At 63.4% G+C, this 20,047-nt stretch overlaps 2 protein-coding genes across 3 annotated transcripts; one reads left to right on the top strand and one right to left on the bottom strand.

The window, feature by feature from the left end:
- Nucleotides 1-571: 571 nt before the first annotated feature.
- Nucleotides 572-4,986, bottom strand: RPS10 (ribosomal protein S10). The gene is made up of 6 exons (XM_054294038.1): nt 4,905-4,986; nt 4,187-4,336; nt 3,664-3,835; nt 1,409-1,486; nt 1,047-1,102; nt 572-661 (listed from the first exon to the last, which is right to left on the bottom strand). Exons 2-6 carry the CDS (start codon nt 4,334-4,336, stop codon nt 620-622), a joined length of 498 nt encoding a protein of 165 aa, XP_054150013.1. The 5' UTR covers nt 4,905-4,986; the 3' UTR covers nt 572-619.
- Nucleotides 4,987-5,761: 775 nt separating this feature from the next.
- On the top strand, nt 5,762-20,047 carry PACSIN1 (protein kinase C and casein kinase substrate in neurons 1). 2 transcript variants are annotated; one of them, XM_054294030.1, is made up of 10 exons: nt 5,762-5,862; nt 15,300-15,411; nt 15,743-15,899; nt 16,025-16,260; nt 16,424-16,579; nt 16,898-17,073; nt 17,275-17,395; nt 17,478-17,602; nt 17,824-18,017; nt 18,358-20,047. In XM_054294030.1, the coding sequence occupies exons 2-10, from the start codon at nt 15,349-15,351 to the stop codon at nt 18,465-18,467; spliced, it is 1,338 nt and encodes a 445-aa protein (XP_054150005.1). In that variant the 5' UTR covers nt 5,762-5,862; nt 15,300-15,348; the 3' UTR covers nt 18,468-20,047. The 2 variants fall into 2 exon arrangements, with proteins under 2 accessions (XP_054150005.1, XP_054150006.1); XM_054294031.1 differs by lacking the exon at nt 5,762-5,862 and adding an exon at nt 9,979-10,061.

Here is a 20,047-nt window from a genome sequence, read left to right as displayed (position 1 = left end):
GCCGGTGACACCGCGGGTCGTTGTCCGTGTGTCCACTGACACCGCAAGTAGGTTCCCAAGCGTCGCCCTCCCGCCGGTGACACGGCGGCCATCCCGGGCCCGTTACCGATTAGTCACCAGCTGCCGAGCGACATCTGGCGGCGGGCGGCGGCCACAGCGCCACTCGCTCCCCCTCCCGGTGCTGCCGCCAACCCCGCCCTCGGTCCCCCCCAAGTGACAGCCCAGGTGACAGCGCAGCGGGGCAGGACACGCGGAGCCGCCCACGCGGGCTGTGTCCCCATCAGAGGGACACGGGCTGGCACAGCTGAGTTTTCCATCGGCAGCACAGCTCAGCCCCAGCCCAGCGCTGCTGCACGGCCGGAAATCAGCATGGCCCTGGGCAGATGGGAAACGCTCCTGCATTCCTCCAGGACTCACCTCCACACCCCCTAAACCTGCACAGTTCCTGCACCAGAACCTGCATTTAGCCACTCCCAAAGTGCTGCTCCAGATGCCAAAGATGTGAATCACGCTGCACTTGGTGAGCTCTGTTTGTGCACTTCACACAGACACAGGCGTGAACCCAGTGGCATTTTCATTTTCACCCCTTTTATTATACACAAAACATGAGCACAAAGTTCTACTGTGGGGGCTGACCACGTCCACGACCGAATCCACCTCTCTGCAACAGCAAAAGGAGAGTGTTAGAAATCACAGTGCCAAGTAATGACAGCAAAAACAATCATCACCAAAGCTCTCTGATGGCACAGGTCAGCCAGGTGAGTGCCACCAGCATCAACCCATTCCAGCCAGCTCTGTGGATCACATCTAAAATACTGTTATTTTTGAAGTATAAAACCATGGATCTCCAAAGAGCTCAGCTTGCACTCAAAGTTGTCACTGGCCTCTGTCCCACCACATCCTTTCCCCACAGCAAGCAAGCTGTGTGTGAAGGGTGACAGTTTCCAGCCCCTCTGACACCCTCAGAATCCCACAGGCAGGACCTTTCAGCTTCTCCCACCAAAGCCTTCAAAAACAGGAAGCAAAGCTCAAATGCAAACACTTACAAACTGGAATTCCGTGGCTGCTCCAGCACCAGCCTCAGCCTTCTTGTCAGCACCAGCTGCAGAAAGAGAAGCAGTCAGTGCCCACAGAACCCCCTGCCTGGGAGCAAAGCTTTAACCACCCCACAGAACTAAAACTGGGGCTAAACACAGCAAAGCAACAGCTGTAACTGAGCGTGTTTGAGAATTACTGAACCAACCCCAGGGAAAACAGCTCAGCCGGACAAAACTCCAGCACACCTCCCATCCACCCTCACATACAGACTCTAAAGTATGCCAAGAGTCTCATCTTCCCCTTTTCCCTCTGAGAGGAGCCCTGGAGCTGGGGCAATTGTCCCTGGGAGGGGCACAGGGGGCACACTCACGTGGCACGGCGCTGCGGCGGTACGTGTCCCGGTCAGCCTCGCCCCGCGTCAGCCGCGCCGGGCGCTCGCCCTCCAGGCCTGCAACACAGAGCACAGCTCAGCCCCTGCTCTGCCAGGCTCAAACACAACCTCCTGCAGCCCAAGGTGCAGAACAGCACCGGGTCTGACAGCAGTGCTGCACCCGGGGCAGCTCGGGAGAATACGCCAAAGGAGAACGGTGATTTACTAAAGGGAACTTCACCGGAAGGGTGAAATCTGCTCAAGTGTCCCAGCTTGTGGCAGGGTGGAAGTTAAATAATGTGAGAAGTGGGTTTACAGCATCATCTCAACAGTCTTCTGGTCATCAAGCTAGGGCTGAATGTTATTGTTGGTAAAAATCCCAGAAATACTGGGAATCTGACATGGCTGACAAGCCTGAGCACAGCTGAGTCCCAAACTGCAGGATGGAATTCTCACCCCAACCTGAAACAGCCACACTGTCAGTACCCCAAATCCCCCCACAGAACATGTTCAGGACAGTAAAAGCAGATTATTTGTGGGATCTCAGATTAAAACCAGACAAAACTGCTGCAGGAACACCCAGCTGTGGTGGGACCACCTTGTCTCAGGGGCTGGGATGTGTCCCTGGAGCCCAGGCTGGGGTCTGCCCACCCAGACAGGACCCAGCTGTGCCTGGCACACCCCAGTGCCCTCCTGCACATCCCCATGCATTGGTTTGGCCATAAAAAAACCCAGTTCTTGCAATAATTCTTTTACTCCACCACCTCTGTGTCTCCCAGACTGCTGCTGCCTCAAGCAGGTCATCCATAGCAAAAAAGAGCACCAAGTGCAATCCTTCCAAAAATCCCTGCCCAGATGGGGCTGAGGAGGGTTCCAGCAGCAGGACAATCCTGTGACACCCCACACAGCTCCTCCTGCACAACCCCCAGCCAGAGGCTGCCATCCTCCCTCCCTCCAGCAGGGATGCAGCTCCCTTAAGCTCACTGGATAAACACAGCATCTAAAGAACAAATCTTGGAACATCCAAGCAACTCAGAGATCAAAGAAAGCAGCAAATTCCCAGTTTTTCTGCAATTCCTTCCTTTGAAGCAGGTGATGCTCCCGTTTTGTTTGGCTCAGACACAAATTGCAGCAGCTGGGGGTGAACTGCCAGCACCCCCTGGCCTCAGAAGCCAAAAAGCACAACCCATGTGATCCTCCAGAGCCAGAGCACATCTGGCTGCACCGCCTGCACCTGGGGGTGTGAAGCCCACCAAGGGAAAATCAGAGCTGCAAGTCCAACACAGAGGATCACAGAGCAGCTGGGGCTCATCTGGAATCACCCAGTCCAACCCCTCTCCAGGCAGGGCCACTCAGAGCAGGTGACACAAGAATGAGTCCAGGTGGGTCTGGAGAGGGAGACCCCACACCCTCCCTGGGCAGCTGTTCCAGGGCTCTGCCACCCACGTGGAAATCTTCCTCATGCTGAGGTAGAACTCACTGTATTTGAGTTTCTGGCCACTGCTCATGTCCTGCCATGGGGCACCAGTGAGCAGAGTCTGGCAGCATCCCCTGGTACACCCCCTGGGCATTTCTGTGGGTATTTGTGTCCTCTCCTCCATCCTAACCAGGCCCAGCTCCCTCAGTCTCTCCTCACAGAGATGCTCCAAACCCCTCAGCATCTTTGTGGGCTCTGCTGCTCCCCCAGCAGGAGTTTGCTGTTAACTTTTAACAAGCCCTGTCCCAGAAGAAGCACATTCAGAGTCCCACAGTGGGGACACGCAACAGAGGGGACACCCAACCTGGCCACAGGTGATGCCAGGTGGGGCTCACCAGCCCTGGACAGCATCTCCTCCACACACCCACCACCCAGGTGCGCTCCCAGCAATCCCAGTCCCTGCGGATGGCCAATTCCCACTCAGGGCACGTCCCTGTGTGTCCCAGCAATCCCAGTCCCTAGGGATGGCCAATTCCCACTCAGGGCACGTCCCTGTGTGTCCCAGCAATCCCAGTCCCTAGGGATGGCCAATTCCCACTCAGGGCACGTCCCTGTGTGTCCCAGCAATCCCAGTTCCTGGGGATGGCCAATTCCCACTCAGGGCATGTCCCTGTGTGTCCCAGCTCTCCCCACCCCTCTCAGCGAACACCACTCCACTTCCAACTTAAAAATCACAAACCCCACCCACATTTCCTTGCTCTGCTCACAATTTCCCACCCAATGGCACGGATCTGGCAGTGCCCTGGCTGCCCAGCCCCCTGTGCCCCCCTGAGCTGACCTTTGGGCCGGGGCCGGCCGGTCTCGGGGCGGCTGCGGCGCAGCGTGGCCGGGACGATCTCGGGGGGCAGGTGCAGGTAATCCCGCAGGTACTGGATGCCCTCGTTGGTCAGGTACCAGTAGAAGTGTCTCCAGGCAAACTGCTCCTTCACGTAGCCCCGGGACTTGAGGGACTGCGGGGACAGCTCCCAGTTACTCCCAGTCAATCCCAGTTACTCCCAGTCACCTCCATTTCCAGCCTCTCCCAGCTCCTCACACACACCGGGGGTCAGCAGGGCAGAGGGGAACAGGGACAGGGACAATTCTCATGCAAACAGCACCATCCCAGGGACCCCCACACCCCTGCCTCCCCCCCTTATCTCAGCCCTCCACTGAAGCAGCTTCTCTGAGCACAGGCTTTTCACCAGAACAGCCACTCAGGCTACACAGCTGTTTTCTAACTCAAGGATGTCCATTTCCCCTAAACCCAAACGGATTCATTCTCTGGGCAATCCCTGCTCCGTGCCACCCCCGTGCCCTCCCACCTGCATGGCTTTCATGACGTGCAGGTTGGGCACGTTCTTGTCCACCAGCTCGGGGTGCTTGGGCATGTGCACGTCCTTCTTGGCCACCATCACGCCCTCCTTGAAGAGCAGCTCATAGATGGCGATTCGGTTCTTCTTGGGCATCAACATCTGCACAGGGCACAGCAAGCGGGGCTCGGTGACATTCGGGCACCAACAGCTGCACCGGGGACAGCGATCGCGGTACCCCCGAGCTGCGCTTCCCGGGAGGGAAAACCGAGCACTGCCAGCTTTGGCTCCTTAAATCATCCCGGGCACAGCGGGGGCAGGGCCGCGGCTCGGGCAGCCCCGCCACGGATGCTGTTGGTGCTGCCGTTAAATCAAACCGAACGCGGGAACCGGGAGCCGTGGGAGCCTCTCGCCCCTCCGGGAGCCGGAACCGATCCCGGCAGCGCCCCCAGCACGGGAAATCGGCTACGGGCGGTGCTCCCAGACCAGCCGGGTCCGGGGCTCTCCGTGCTCGGCATGACTGACCCCCCGCGGATCACGGACCACCCCCGCGGCACCGCACGGGCCGGGAGGCCCCGGTACCAGCGCCGGACGTCCCGCGGCCTGCTGCCCCCAATCCCTCCCTCCCCACACGGCCGGGCTGGAGCCCCGATCACGGACATGCCCCACAAGGGGGCCCAGGCCCCGGGATGGCGGGGATGCGCGGCCGATGGCCCGAGCGCGGCCTCACCGTGGCGGCGGCGGCGGGGCCCGACCGGAAAGGACTGCGCGTGCGCCGGACCGCCGCTTCCGCCGCGCCAAGGCCCCCGGCGGCGGGGGTGGCCACGGCACTGCCTGTGCAGAGCGCAGGCCCCCTCCCGCCTGGGAACGGGCGGCCCGCTGCGGTGCCTGATGGGGACAGGGGGCGACACCCGCTCCCTCCCCACCCGTGTCACCTCCAGCCGTGACATCCCCACACGTCCCCAGCCGTGACATCCCCGTGTCAACCCCAGCCGTGACATCCCCGTGTCACCCTCAGCCATGCCATCCCCGCATATCCCCAGCCGTGCCATTCCCGTCTCACCCCCAGCCGTGCCATCGCCGTGTCATCCCCAGCCGTGTCATCCCCGTGTCACCTCCAGTCGTGCCATCCCCGCACATCCCCAGCCGTGCCCGGTGTCCCTCGGAGCGGGGCTGTGACGCCCTGCCCGGGATCCCGGAGAGCCGCGGTTGCCCCGATCCCCGAGCGGGGCTCTCGTTCCCGAAGGGTTTCACTGCAGCCGTGTCCCCTCGGTCCGTTCTGTCCCGCCCGGTTTGGGGGTTCGAACCCCCGGGAGCGAACGGAGCGGCTCCGGGGGAGGGGGACACGTCCTGAATGAACACGGCGGGCACCGGGCACCCCGGAGCGGGGCCGGGGGCAGCAGGAGGGGCGGGGGGACCCCCGGTGCTCCGGGGCTCACCGCCGTCCCCTCGGCGGGCGCAGGGACCCCCGGTGCCCCGGTGCCCATCGCCGTCCCCGCGGCGGGAGCGCTGTCACCTTGCACGGCCGACGAGCCGCCGCGCCGGGCCGGGGATTGGTCGGCTAAAAATGCCGCCCTAATCTCCGAGCTGATCTTTACCCCCTCCCTCCGCCCCATCTGCCGCGACCTGCCCGCGATGCGCAGCGCCGGCCCCGGGAGAGGCTCCGCCGCTGTCCCCGCGGCCCCGAGGTACGGCCGGCGGGGCGGGCGGGGGGCGCGGGGCTGTCCCGGGGGCACAGGGGTTACAGGGCTGTCCCGGGGGGCGCAGGGGTGCCGGGCACCGGGGCGCTGTCACAGCGCTGTCCCCGCCGCTGCTTGAACCCGGTCCGCCCCCGACCCGGTTTAAGTGATTCCCAACTCGTGCCGGACCGTGCCGGGCGGGGAACGGGAGGGATCGAGGGATGCGCCGTGGGCCGCCCGGTGCCATCCCGGGGCTTTGCTGCCGTGTCACCCCCTCCGTTCTTCCTTTCGGGGCCACCATGGACGGAGCTGGGGCGAAGCTCCGCGGGGTGACCCCAAGGATGCTGCGACAATCGCGGCATGGCCCGGCCCGTCCCGCGGGGCTGGAGCTGTCCCTGCTGCCCGGACACGCTGCGGACGCTGTCGCTGTCGCTGTCCTTGCCTGTGCTGCAGCAGATCACAGCTCCTGCACCTCCCGCCTCGGAAATGGCAAAGCAAGTGCTTTGCTAAACGGATTAGAGCTCTCCCGGCAGCCTCCCCGGCTGCTCCCGCATCCCTCGGCCCCCGCGTCGCCTTCTCCGGGCAAACCCCAGCCCTAAGCCAAGCAGAGATCAGGCACTGCGGCTCCCTGACCCCAAAACCCCGAGGGTCCTTTCCCCCTCCTGGGGTTTTGTGCTCCCTTTGCAGGAGCGCAGAGAAAACCTGGGAATTCACCCGGCAGCGGCTCGGCAGGAGCGGGAGGTGCTGCCCTGCCCCGGGGTCCGCCCTGGTCTGTGCCCCCCTGGCCGCCTTCTCTCCCTCCTCTTCCTCCTCATCCTCCTCCCGAGGTGTGCGGCCGCCGGAGGGGCTGCCTCAGGACGGGAGCGGGGCTGAACCGTGCGAGGATTGAGGGAAATGAGCCCAGGCACCGGCAGGGACCGACAGTGACGTGCACAAGGGAAGGGACACCAGCAAAGCGTGTCAGCCCCGACCGGGGCCACGTCCTGAGCCCGCAGCCTGGGCTGGGCTCAGTGTGGGATCCCCCTCGCCGGGAATGCCCCGTGCCAGCCGTGCTGCTCCCTGCCCGGGCACGGGGATGGAGCCTGGCACGGCTCTGCCCGGGCACAGACTTTGTCCCGGGGGTGCCAACCTGGCCGGAGTTTGTGCAACGCCTCGAAGGCAAACTCGGGACCTGCTGAGCTCCCGCGGATGCTCCTGGAGGAGGAGGAGGAGGAGGAGGAGGAGGAGAGGCCGCATCCAGCCCGCAGCTCGCAGGGGCGGCCGGGCAGTGTCCGTCTGTCCCCGGCGTGGCACAGCAGGCGGGGCCGGGGGCAGCGAGCCCCAGCAGCGCTGTGCCGGGGGGAATGTGCGGGCTCCTGGGCAGCTGCCTGCAGCCAGCCCCACGCTGCTTCCCAGGAAAAATGGAGCCTTTATGTGCCTGCCCCAGCCCCTTCCCCGGAAGGGCTCGGAGGATGCCCCGGCCGGCCGCAGGCAGACAAGCAGGGAATTGTTTCGGTGGGATTTGGGTTTCTGGGAGCACCTGCCCCGCGCGGGGCCCTCCACAATGGCTGCCTGTCTGCCGCAGAGCCGCCAATTATCCTCCGCGGCTAATTAGAGATGCAAAGTAGCGCTTGCATTCTCCCAGCTCCCCGGAGGGCTCCTGGGACCGGCGGCGCATCCGCAGCGGCGGCGCAGGCCGGGCATGGGGCGAGCGTGGGGCACCGGCCCCATCCGGCCCCAAACTGCAGCTGCCGCTCTGCCCTGCCCTGGGAAGAGGCTCTGGAGGGCAGGAATGGGCTCGGGATCCTCCATGCCCTCTGCCCCCATCCACACCAGCCTTCCCTGGACGGCCCGTGGGCTCTCCCATAAACAGCGAGCCCCACAACTCGGGGATCTATCGGGATTTAGAGAACGCGTTTCCCCTCCTCGCTGGGGCTGGCTGTGTTCAAACCCCCCCGTTCGGGCGAGGGCCGGCGCTCCTGCCTGGCTGACGGGCAGGCGGCTGATCCCTGGTGGCATCTCTTCATTCCTGCCCGCTCTGCCTCGCCGGGATCACGGTGTGGGCTCATGTGCTCTGACTCCTCCGCTTGCGCTCACGGAGCTGTAATTCCAGAGAGGCAAGTGGCCCCATAAATCAGGGCTTATTTCCTGCCAATACCGTCTGCTGCTTCCCACAAGGAAACTCATTTAGAGGAGGAGAAGTGACTTACCACTGCAAACAGTAAACGGTGGGATGGTGAGAGCCGGGGAAAAGTTTGTCGTGACCGAGTTTTTGGTGAAGGAACTGAGGAGGCAGAGCTCCCACCTGCTCCCTGCGTGGAACAGCCCAAGCTGCAGGGAAGGAGACCTGAGCTGGTGCCACCTGCACAGCCCACAGAGCTGGTGGCAATGGCTCTTTGCACTGGGGAACCTCCCCAAGTCATTGAGGTCCCCCTGCCACCATCCTGGGGAGCGTTTGTCACCTCATGTTTAATGCCAAGGACATTTTCCCCTCAGGGCAGGTGGCAGCTGGGACATCCCAGTGGTGACCCTGTGCTGAGAACTACCAACTCACTGCTTGAAAGGACCATGAGCAGAGACATTCAGCACGCTCTGGTTCGTCACCCTGAAACGCCAGCCGGCAAAGATCCCCTGCTCCTGAAGGAACCACCATCATCGCACTCCTGTTTGGGGCCGGGGACATTGAACCCCCGGGGTCTCAGGGTGTGAAAGCAGATCCCCAGCTCCTAAAGGAGCCACCATCATCGCACTCCTGTTTGGGGCTGGGGACGTTGAACCCCCGGGGTCTCAGAGTGTGAAACCAGGTCCCCTGATCCTGAAGGAGCCACCATCATCCCGCTCCTGTTTGGGGCCGGGGACATTGAACCCCCGCGGTCTCAGGGTGTGAAACCAGATTCCCTGTTCGTGGAGGAACCACCATCCATCCCACTCCTGTTTGGGGCTGGGGACATTAAACCCTCGGTGTGTGAAACCTTCCTGGGGACGCTCTGTTGGCCATGAGCTGTGCTGGCTCGGGTGGCACGGGAGCCGGAAGGCAGGCGGGCTGGAGAGCCCCACCGAGCTTCATTAGGCAGTCCGAGGCGCTCGGCAGGGGAAAGCTGAGCCGGCGTCGGAGGCCGGCAGAGCCCCCCGGGACCGGGTCGCATTCTCCGGGCAACCCGATCCCGGCGGCAGCGGCCCCGGCAGCCTCATTACTGCGGCTTCTGCAGCGGCTTCGGTTACTCGCCTGGACGCTCTCGTCTCCTGCTGGCTTTTAATTTCCCTGACATCCCCCGCTCGCGGGGGGATGCGGGCGCAGTGTCGGGGAGCCTGTCATCACCCCCACCCGCATCCTGCCTGCCTCCCGACGCTTCCAGCCCCCTCTGCCCCCGGGAATCCCATCCTGTCACGAGCCCGGTGACCCCGAGCATGAGCCCCGGGGCTTGGGAGGAGGCAGATGGGCAGATGGCAGCGAGGGGGAGCTGCCCTGCTCCCCTCCAAGGAGCCTTGGGGTGTGCAGCACCCTCACCCCCTTCCCCAGCCCTGCCGGGGGGAAAAGACTGTTCCCGATTCCCTTGCCAGCCTGTTCCCAGCTGGCACATTTGGCAAGGAGGCGGCACCGGCTGCCTCTCCGAAGGCGTTTTGGGGTGTTTGTTCCCGCAAAAGCTGTGGCTCAGCCCCAAAACCCCCCTGCATCCGCGGGGGTGACAGAGAGGCCGGGGCAGCAGCGGAGGGAGGGCATGGCTCCGTCCCGTCCCGTGCAGGAGGGACAGCGACCCCCGGGGTAACAGGACAGGAACCCCGGGGGGGGGTCCCCAAAGAGCCCCCCCGCCTCATGGCCCGGGGAAAACGAGTCCGATTAGGCCCTAACGGGGCCCGGGGCCCGACCCCACCATCGCTCTGCCGTGGGGGCTGTGCCCCCGGGCCGCGGCCCCGCAGTGGGGCGGCCCCGGTGGGTGCCCTGGGCGGGGGTCTGGGGCCGGGGGTCCTGCGGGGGCTGGCGGCAGTGCGGAACCTCGGGGTGGGCGCGGACTCGGGGATGGGGGGGGGTCCGTCCCCCCCCTCCGCCCCCCCCCCCGATGATTTTCGCAGCAGCGGCTCCATCCCGGTTGCCATGGCAACGGGCTCGGGCAGGCGCGTGCCCGCGGCCGTGCGCGCCGCCGCTGCCCGGCGGGAGCGGAGCGAGCGGAGCGGAGCGAGCGGAGCCCCGGCCCCGGCCTCGGGCCCCCGGCCCCCCCGGCCCCCGGCAGGTGAGCGCGGCCCCCGCGGGGACAGCCGGGTGCACTGCGGCGACCAGGAGAGGGACGCCCGGTCCCTTGCGGGGATGGGTGCGGGATGCCCGGGTCCCTCGCCGGGATGGGGTGAGGGATGCCCGGGTCCCTTGCGGAGATGGGGGGATGGCGGGGGGCTTGCTGTGCAAGGTCCGGGCAGTAAGGCATGGCTTTGCACCCCCCGGCAGGACACAGCGTCCCCTGATCCCTTCTGCAAGCCAGGGAGGTTGGGGGGGGGGGATATGACCTTCACCCCCTCCGTGTGTCCAGTGGGGTGCTGGGGACAGGGACACCCCCTCTGCAATGCTGCCGCACTCCCGGGCTTGTGCCTCAGTTTCCCCATCTGCAAATAACGGGGTGAACTTGTGCTGTCCCTGTCATTGCTGTCCCCCTGCCCAAGTAAACATCTTACCCATCACTGACCCCCCTCTTTTCAGCCGTGTCCCCCCAGCTTCTCCCTTGCTGCCCCCCCATCTCCCCACTTTCCCATCCCCTCTGGCTCCAGGTCTGCTTCCCCACCACAGACAGCTGAAATTCCACTGTCCCTCCAGCTTCCCTGCTCCCAGCAGCCCCATTTGCCTCCTGTCACCGCCAGCGTCGGGTCCATCCCCCCGAGGCTCAGGGGACAGGACCCCCGTGGCAGCGCGTGACGCTCCGTGTCCCCTCCCTGCTGCGGGGGGATGGCACCGCCGTATCCTCCACCATCCCCGTTGCCACTTCTGCCTTTAATTGCAAACCTCATCTTTGGATTTCTGCCTGAACCCGGCTCCCGGGACTGCACAAATCCCTGCTCGCTGTCCGAGCAGCCTTGTTTACCACGGCAGGATGAGGCAGAGCTGCAGAGCTGGGCAGCCAGAGCAGCCCCCGGCTGAAGCTGAGCCCCCTGTCCCTTCCCCGGGCCTGAGCACATGCAGGGTGTTGGCAATCCTGCTGCTGCTGCCCCTCCAGGGATCCCCATCCACGCTCCCCATCCGCATTCCCGGCACATCCTCTGTCCCTGAGCTGGGCTGCAGCCTCCCCAGGAGAGACACTTGCGTTATCTGCAAACGCCAAGCAAGCCTCCCAAAATTTTTGCACGAGGCTCCTAAAATCCCTGGAAGATTAATGGGTGCCCTGAGCAGGGAGGTTTTGGGAGCTCAGGGGGAAGGGGAAGCTCTCTGCAGAGCTCACATGAGCTGTGAAGCCGATCCCTGCCAGGGCTTGGAGCGAACGCATCTCCCCCGGCTACTGCAGCCTGGCAGCACCTGGCCCCCGGCAGGCTCCCGTCTGTGCACAGGACACGAGGCTCCTGCTGCTGCTCCTGGGTCACTGAACCTCCTCTCTGGTTTGGGGGAGCCCACAAGCCCTGAACCTGCAGGGTCCAGCAGGTCCCCAGGCCTCAGATCCCCCATCAGTGCAGATGACCCTGATGGAAGCAAGGAGGCTGCCATAGGCACATCCCACCCAGGGTTCCTTGGAAAAGTGGCTCCCAGGAGTTTCCCAGCATTACCAAAGTGTCCCCTCCAGGGTCCTGCTGTCCTTGCAGCCACCTCATGCCCTGCTGGGTCCTGGGCAGCCTCATGGTGCTGCTCTGGCTGAAATCCCATGGGGAATCACCCACCGTTCTGGGTTTGGCTCTTTGCCCAAGGGCTCCAGCCTTGCTCATGTTGCAGCCAAAGGGGCTTTGCCAGGGAATGCAGGAGGGACCCTACACGGGCCTGCTCCCATGGGGACAGTACCCTGGAAGGGCCCAGGCTCACCACCTGCCTGGCACTGGGCTTGGTCTGATGGTGAGGGGGCAGGATGGGTGCTGAGGCTGCTCAGCCCTGAGCCCTGGGCGCTGCTGATGCGGAGCTGCCAGCGTGAATCAGCAGCACCCACTTAACCCTTTCCTCACAGGGTCCCCGTGGGCTCTGGAGGGGGCCACGCTTCAGCCACACGACAGCCAAACCTCTGCACACCCCCTGGCCCCCTGAGCTCTGCCCCCTGCCAGCCCCAGGAGCCCCATGGGACACACAGACCAGCCCTGGGGTGGGAATCCCACAGCCTCTCAGCTGGGTCACACTGAGCAGCAAACCAGGCACACCTCCTGCAGCTGCAAAGCCTCTTGTGACACACGTCAGTGTCACGGGTTCTCCCTGGGACCTGCTGCTGTGCCTTGGCCACTTCAGCCCCCAAAGGTGGCCACTTCACCCTCCGTGTGCAGCCACTTCAGGCCCTGTGTGTGGCCACCTCCACCCCCTGTGTGTGGCCGCAGTGAGAGCAGAACATGGGCACTGATACCCACGGTGGATGCAGCACAGCAGCTCCAGCATCTCCCATGATGGGAGATGGTGCTGCCAGGCTCCTCTGGACCTCCTTGGCTGACTCCATTTGTCTTTGCCACCAATGGCCACAGTGGTGCGTCATGGTGGCATTGGCTCTGCACCCCAAAATGGACCCTCAAGCAGCCCCGTGCTAAGGGGGAGCAAATGACCTTTCCTGTAGCCAAAAGCCCGAGTCCCAGCCCACTTGCTTGGGTTCCCACAGACCAGTGCAGCTCCCAGTGTGTCTTCCCCCCTGCCCTGGATGCTCTTGGCAGCAGAGGAACCTGGCCCAGAGGCTCTGCAGTCACTCCTGCCCCTGGTCCCCACCAGGCTCAGCCAAGGTGCCCAGGGGCAGGAGTGTGACATCCCCATGCCCTGATCTTGGCTGCAGGAGAGATGCTGGGTCTGGAACAACAAACACACCTGGAGAGAGCGACCTGGGGAGAGGGGAAAGCAGGACTGGTCTGTCCCACCTCGCTGGGGACAGGGCTCTGCCAGCCAGGGCTCTGCCACGGGGGTGCGGGCAGCTGCCCATGCCGTGCCCGCGGTGTCAGCAGCACCAGCCTCTGCATTGCAGCAGCCTCCAGCCTGTGCAGGGCCACGGCCACAGCCCGGCCCCCACAGAGGGCAGAGACCCCCCTGCAGCAGCAGGAGCTGCCTGGAGGGTGAGGAGAGCTGTGTCAGTGCCCAGCACCGAGCGTGCTGACAGCAGAGACGCAGCGGGGCCGCTTCTGCAGGAGCAGCAGCCCAAGGGCACGTGGAGCAGGAGCTGGGACATACTCTGCTGTCACTTGATGCCAAACGCTCTGTGGCTTCTCCCTGGCAGCTCCGTGGAGGCGAGGGGCTGCAGCAGAGCCCCCCAGGCCCGGGGTACCCAAGCAGCAGCGCCTGGCTGGGGCTGGCAGCTCTCCACGCCGCAGCTCGGCCGCCGGCTCTGCAGGCGCCAGGCATCACCGCCGGCCGCCCTGATGCGAGGTGATGGGCTGTGCTGGCAGGGCCGGGGGCTGGCAGGGCTGGCAGGGGGCTGGCACGCGTGGCACAGGCGGCCGAGGCAGCCTGGCACGGTGGGCACTCTCACGTGCAAGGATGGTCGTGCGTGGAGCACAGGCGGGAGCGTGGCGCCGAGGCAGCAGCGTTGGCTGGGAAGTGATGCAGAGCCAAAAATAACCCCCAGGCTGCGGCTCGGACCAGGTAGTGGCTCGGAGAGGGAGCTGCAGCAGCCGTGTCTGCAGTGCCCCCTGGCATGAGTGGCTTGTTGGGGCAGCAGGGGCTGACGCTGTGCCCGTGGGTCCTGGGGTACGCCCAGCCATGGGTGTGCTCCCTCCCTGCCGTCCCCATCCCAGCCCTGGCACGCTGGAGCTGTCACCCTGAGGGTGCCCTTGCCATGCCATGCCATGCAGTAAACCCAGGGCACAACACCCTGTGCCTGCAGCTTTCAGGGGGGATGATGCACGCAGCACCTGCAGGGTCCCTTGGGGCTGTGCCACCATGTGCTCTGTCACCACTGCAGGTGCCCCGGGGCAGCCTGCTGGGGTGGGGACGGCGGTGGCAGCGCTGTGGGTGCCAGGCAGCAGTAGTGTTGGCGCTCTGGGTGCCAGGCAGTGGCGGTGGTGCTGCCGTCGGTGCCAGGCACAGTGCTCCTGTGGGTGCCAGGCAGGGACAGTGGCCGTGCCATGGGTGCTGGGAGGAGTGGTGGCAGTGCTGTGGGTGCCAGGCAGTGGTGGTGCCGTGGGTGCCAGGCAGTGGTGGTGGCCATGCCGTGGGTGCTAGGAGGAGTGGTAGCAGCACTGTGGGTGCCAGGCAGTGGCGGTGGCAGCACTGTGGGTGCCAGGCAGTGGCGGTGGCGGCTCCGTGGGTGCCAGGCAGGCGCGGGCGCTGCGTGCTGCCAGCTGCAGGAGGACCCTGCTGTCCCCCACCCATCTGCGTCTCGGCGGCGGAGCGAGGGACAGTCACGCGTTTATTTTTAACCGTCTGGGGAGGGTGGAGGGGATTGGTGCCTCCCTGGTTATATCACTAAATCCCTGCCGGGCCCTGTTACTTCCAGCACAGCGAGCCCTGCGCTGTGCTCCAGTAACTGTTTCAGGTCCCCGTCCTCCTAGGGCTGTCCCCTGCCCCGGCCTGGGGACACCTCAGGGCCAGCTGTGCGCACAGCTGGAGAGCGTGGGCACTCACCAGTGCTCCCCATGGGACCCTGTGCTCCCAGCTGTGCCCTGCCACCCCACCACAGGGCAGAGCACAGGCCTTCCTCCGCCCATCCCACCTCCCCAAGGAAGGGATGGTGTGTGATGTTCACGGCCACATCCCTCTCAGCCCTTTTAGGGACAGAGCAGGAGGAAATTTGAGCTGTCCATGGCCATCTTGTCCCCATCCCGGTGGCAGATGCCATGCAGGATAGGCCCAGTGCTTTCCTGTGGAAACACCGTCCAAATCCAGGTCAGGATGGGGACGATGAGGAGGACGCCTAGGAAACGGCCACCACAGTCCCTGCTCTGTCCCCGTGCAGTGCCACCCCCAGCCACCGACCCCCTCCCAGCTCTCAGGGGTTAAGCCACGCTGCGGGGCCACGTGGCGTTCCGGGGATGCCGTTTTTCTGAAGATCAGGACGGATTAGGGTGGAATAGCAGGACGAGAATTTCTTGGGCGGCGCATCCCCTGACCCTGCCATGGCCCCTCGCCCAGCAGCTCCCAGTGCTGAGCCAGGCTCTGCCCAGTGAGTGCCCACTGTGCTGCTCCCCGTGATTCCCTCCCAGCACTGCTGGCTCTGAGGGTGTTTGGATGGCACCAAGTGGGTGGTGGGCACTGGAAGAGCCTGTAGGTCCAGACCTGGAGTGGGCACTGTCCCCTGTACCCAGATGTTTGTCCCACAGAGCTGTTGGCAGGAGGAATGGGGGTCCCCTGCACCTCCTGTGACTCCCCTCTCCTGTCCCCTCAGTGCATGAGGCTGGTGTTTGCCCAGGAAAGCCCCAGCGCCTGCGGGAGCCATGTCGGGTTCCTATGACGAGTCGGCATCGGCCGCCGAGGAGACAACCGACAGCTTCTGGGAGGTGAGTGAGTCCTGGCCATTCTCTCTTCCCGCAGACCCCACCGCCACTGTCACTGCACCCACGGTGTCCCCTGGGCTGGGGGCTGACCTCCCTCCTCTGCCTGAGAACATCCCTGCTGTGGTGGCTCTGCCCAAGGTCTCAATCTTGGCTGTCCCTGAGTGACAGAGGGATTGGAGGGAGCTGGATTTGAGCAGCTCCAACCCAAAGCTCCATCCCTACACCCCCAAACTGCCAATTGGTGCTTCCCCTGTAGCCACCCCAGGGCAGCTGGGGCTGAGCCAGGCGGGGTGGCCGCAGCCCCCACAGCTGCCTGTCCCCGTGGCCATGCCAGGTGGGGAACTACAAGCGCACGGTGAAGCGGATCGACGATGGGCACCGGCTCTGCAATGACCTCATGAACTGCGTGCACGAGCGGGCCAAGATCGAGAAGTCCTACGCCCAGCAGCTCACCGACTGGTCCAAGAGGTGGAGGCAGCTCATCGAGAAAGGTACCATGGCTTCCCCACAGGAGGCTTTCCCCAGGACACCTGGGTGTGCAATCACAGCTTCACCTGGCAGAAATGGAGGGGGTGAGGGCAGTGGGGTGACCCCCAGGTGTCGCCCTGGCCCCCAGGTCCCCAGTATGGCAGCCTGGAGAAGGCGTGGGCCGCGATCATGACGGAGGCGGACAAGGTGAGCGAGCTGCACCAGGAGGTGAAGAACAGCCTCCTGAACGACGACTTCGAGAAGGTCAAGAACTGGCAGAAGGACGCCTACCACAAGCAGATCATGGGGGGCTTCAAGGAGGCCAAGGAGGCTGAGGATGGCTTCCGGAAAGCCCAGAAGCCCTGGGCCAAGAAGCTCAAGGAGGTGAGAGAAGCACAGAGTGTCCTGGGGAAACCCTCTGTCCCCAGGTCCAACTCTGTGTCCCCAGTCCGGGCTGGGAGAGACATTTGGCACCTCCCCACAGGCAGACGGGTTGGCAGGGGGCTGTGACTGCTACTCTGATGTCCCTTCTGTGTCCTCCCCACAGCTGGAGACAGCCAAGAAAGCCTATCACCTGGCGTGCAAGGAGGAGAAGCTGGCCATGACCCGTGAAGCCAACAGCAAGGCGGATCAGTCCAACACTCCTGAGCAGCAGAAGAAGCTCCAAGACAAAGTGGAAAAGTGCAAGCAAGACGTGCAAAAGGTGTGAAGCACTGCCCTGTGCTGGATGCATTGGGCAAGGGAAACCAGTGGAGATGGCCACCACATCGCTTTCTCCACCATCAGTTCCCATTTTCCCATCCTTGTGTCCCTGGAGGATAAGGACCTGCAGGCAGTGGTCAGGGGAGTGTGAGCTGGGCAGGGATTTTACCCCACTTTTGGGGGCTGATTCCACCCACTGAGGCTCCTGGCTCAATCTGGGCTCCCCAGCTCTGGTGACCCCAAACCAGACCTCTCAGCACCCTGAAACAGCCTCTGAGGTGCTCTAGGTACTACCGGGGTCCCTCCTGTGTCTTTGCAGACTCAGGAGAAGTACGAGAAGGTGCTGGATGAGCTGAACAAGTGCACCCCACAGTACATTGAGAGCATGGAGCAGGTCTTCGAGCAGTGCCAGCAGTTCGAGGAGAAGAGGCTCAACTTCCTCAAGGAGATGCTGCTGGACATCAAGAGGCACCTGAACCTGGCTGAGAGCAGCAGGTAGGGGCAGCAGATTCTGGCCATGCTGGTCACCAAGAGGTGCCAGAGTGGCAGGAGGCTGTGCAGGAGCCTGTCACCCCCTGGTGGCTTGGAGGACCCACAGTCTGTCCCCAGGCGACGCAGCCTGGGCCTGTCCCTGTCCCACGCTGTCCCCAGGGCCCCACCTGACCCACAGCCCCCCAAACACGTCTCTCCCCACAGCTACGCCAACGTGTACCGGGAGCTGGAGCAGACCATCCGCATGTCGGACGCGCAGGAGGACCTGCGGTGGTTCCGCAGCACCAGCGGCCCCGGCATGCCCATGAACTGGCCCCAGTTTGAGGTGAGGCTGGGCGCCCTGCCTGGGTGCTGGCAGCCCTGCAGGGCAGCCGGGCACTCAGGGCTTGGTCACTCTGTACTTGCAGGAGTGGAACCCGGACCTGACGCACACGATAACGCGGAAGGAGAAGCAGAAGAAGGGCGAGGGTGTGGCCCTGACCAACGCCAGCGGCGCGGGCGACACGGGGGCTCAGGCGGGCGAGCGCGGGAGGTGAGAGACGGCGTGAAGGGGAAAGGAGAGGCACAGCCTGTGAGGGGCACAGACTGTGAGGGGCACGGACTGTGAGGGGCACGGACTGTGAGGGGCACGGACTGAGAGGCACAGAGTATGAGGGGCACGGCCTGTGAGGGGCACAGACTGTGCCTGTACAAGCACTGGGGATGCGGGATGTCCCCAGTGACAGCCACCCCTCTCTCTCCTCTCTCTCCCAGCGTGAGCAGCCATGACCGCGGGCAGACCTACAGCGCCGAGTGGTCTGACGACGAGGGCAGCAACTCCTTCAACACCAGCGAGGCCAACGGCGGCGCCAACCCCTTCGACGAGGAGTCGGCAGGGAAGGGCGTGAGGGTGCGGGCTCTGTACGACTACGACGGGCAGGAGCAGGATGAGCTCAGCTTCAAAGCAGGTATGGTCCCTTGCCAGTGCCAGGTAGGAGGGGGCTCGTCTGCTGGAGCTGTGGGGGTGAAATCCCTCCAATAATTTCTGGGTTGGCCCAGCCCTTCAAAGAGCTGAGGTGTCAGAAAGGGGAAGGCAGAAGCTGAGCCCAAAGGCAGGAGGGACAGGAGCAATGGGAGGGGACGGGGCACGCGAGGGCTCATGAGTCACCCCTTGCCTTTCTATCCTACAAACTGGTGTGCCGAGGATGAGTCCTGCAAACCCCCAGCAGCTCCATCCCAGGGAGAAAAAGGAGGTGGGAGAATTTCCAGCACCTGCAATGAGCTCTTCCCTTCCACCTTCCTCTCCAGGTGATGAACTAACCAAACTCGGTGAGGAAGACGAGCAGGGGTGGTGCAAAGGGCGCTTGGACAACGGGCAGCTGGGGCTGTACCCCGCCAACTATGTGGAGGCAATTTAAGTCTTGTGGTGTGCTCCTCGTCACCGTCAGCAGATAAATCCACCCTCCGTTGTCTCCATCTCTCCACCAGCCAACCAGCCATTCTGCCGTCTGGTCCTTCACTCCTCACCCTTAGAGATTCAGACATATTTTCCGACCAAGCTTTTATTTTTTTAAGAGTTGTCTCCGAAGAGTATTTTGCATAGTCGCTTTCTTCTAAGATAACGTGAAGCGAAAGATGACGTTGTCCGTTCGTCTACGTTAGTTGAATTATTATTTTTTTTTTCTGAGCGAAAAGCCGATACCTCAAGATCTTAAAGCCCAACCAGTGAGAGCTCCTGACTGGTTGGTTTTTAAAGATACTGAAATCATGAGCCGCCTTCTGATTGGCTGGAACTGTTCTGAAACGCACGGCGCCGAAGCTCCTGGGACCAACCAAATTCATCCCAGAAAACCAAGAGGGATTGGAGTCTGACTCCGTGGTTTTTGGTTTTTTTTGGTGTTTCCATGTTCTCCCCAGTTCATCCTCCCGCCCCGAGGAAGGGGGTGAATGTCCCCTTCAGCCCCGTGGCCATCCTTGAGATGCCCAGGTGAGGTGGGACCAGCCCCGCCATGGAGCTTGCTGGCATCTCCTCAGCTTCCTCCTCCTCCTCCCGGCTGGGCTGTCAGCACACCGGAGCGGGCGGAGGCTCCCGAGCCGATGCCCGGTCTGTGCCGCCTGCAGGGAGCAGCACCGCCCTTCGGGTGGGCAGGAATCCAACGCACACCAGATCCAGGTGAGATGGCCCTAAAATCCAGCGCTGTGCGGAGAAGGACCCGCCAGGTGCTGCTGGGAGCAGCTTCATGCCCAGCCTGGGATAGCGAGGACTGCCTTGGGCACTGCTGGGGACGGTCCCCATCCTCCCCTTCCTGAAGCGAGGCAGGAGCAGAGCAGGGACGGGGGATGAGCATCGTCCGGCCTTGCAGGAGCTGCAGCCCAGGAGGAGGGCTCAGGATACAGCCCAGGCAGAGCAGCTGCCCGGCAAAGACGGCTGAAATCAAGGCACGCCAAGGCAGGGGAATGGCCGCAGGCTCTGCCCTTTGCTTGTCCCCACCGAGCTCTACCCCTCCTCCCCTGGGCTCTGTCCCCAACCCCGCAGCTCTCACGGCTGCTGCCGCCACCCCACCCCCTGTCTCGGGCGCGTTTGCCATCCCCAGCTCTTCCCTACAGATCATCTCTCATTTCTTTCCATACCATCACCCTTAGCAGCATCAATGCCATGGGCTTCCCGCACGCTCCTCCTGCTCCTTTCCTGCCCCCTCCGTTGGTTCGTGAATTTTTTGGCCCCAGGGATCCCGTGTTCTCGTGGATGCAGGGGAAGCACCGTGTGCTGGGCACGGTGGGCGGGAGCCATCCAGCCCCTGCCAGGTACAGGAAAAAAAACCCACAAAGTCAGAAAAGACCCAACCAACCACCTGTCTCAGCAATGCACCCCGGTTTTTGTACATTGATTGTGTAATTTAAGAAGTATATATATAATATATATATCTCTCGTGATTGTATTTCCGTGGATACAACAACAAAAAGCAGCAAGAGAAAATAACCGAGCTCTGTCAGCGTC

The sequence above is a fragment of the Melozone crissalis genome, unplaced genomic scaffold (genome assembly GCF_028551555.1).
Source record: "Melozone crissalis strain CALT ecotype California unplaced genomic scaffold, PUWL_Pcris_2 ptg000198l_1, whole genome shotgun sequence".
Taxonomy (NCBI): domain Eukaryota; kingdom Metazoa; phylum Chordata; class Aves; order Passeriformes; family Passerellidae; genus Melozone; species Melozone crissalis.
The sequence above is the reverse complement of the archived record's forward strand: the minus strand, read 5'-3'. Positions and strand labels throughout refer to the sequence as shown.

Bases quoted from the DNA above. Each gene is read 5' to 3' on its own strand.
- RPS10 (XM_054294038.1), bottom strand. From the start codon at position 4,336: ATGTTGATGCCCAAGAAGAACCGAATCGCCATCTATGAGCTGCTCTTC. The intron at 3,836-4,186 runs GTGGGAGGGCAC...CTGTCCCCGCAG, and splicing joins ACGTCATGAAAGCCATGCAG to TCCCTCAAGTCCCGGGGCTA. The intron at 662-1,046 runs GTAAGTGTTTGC...TTGCTGTTGCAG, and splicing joins CAGCCACGGAATTCCAGTTT to AGAGGTGGATTCGGTCGTGG.
- PACSIN1 (XM_054294030.1), top strand. From the start codon at position 15,349: ATGTCGGGTTCCTATGACGAGTCGGCATCGGCCGCCGAGGAGACAACC. The intron at 15,412-15,742 runs GTGAGTGAGTCC...TGGCCATGCCAG, and splicing joins CAACCGACAGCTTCTGGGAG to GTGGGGAACTACAAGCGCAC. The intron at 17,396-17,477 runs GTGAGGCTGGGC...CTGTACTTGCAG, and splicing joins TGAACTGGCCCCAGTTTGAG to GAGTGGAACCCGGACCTGAC.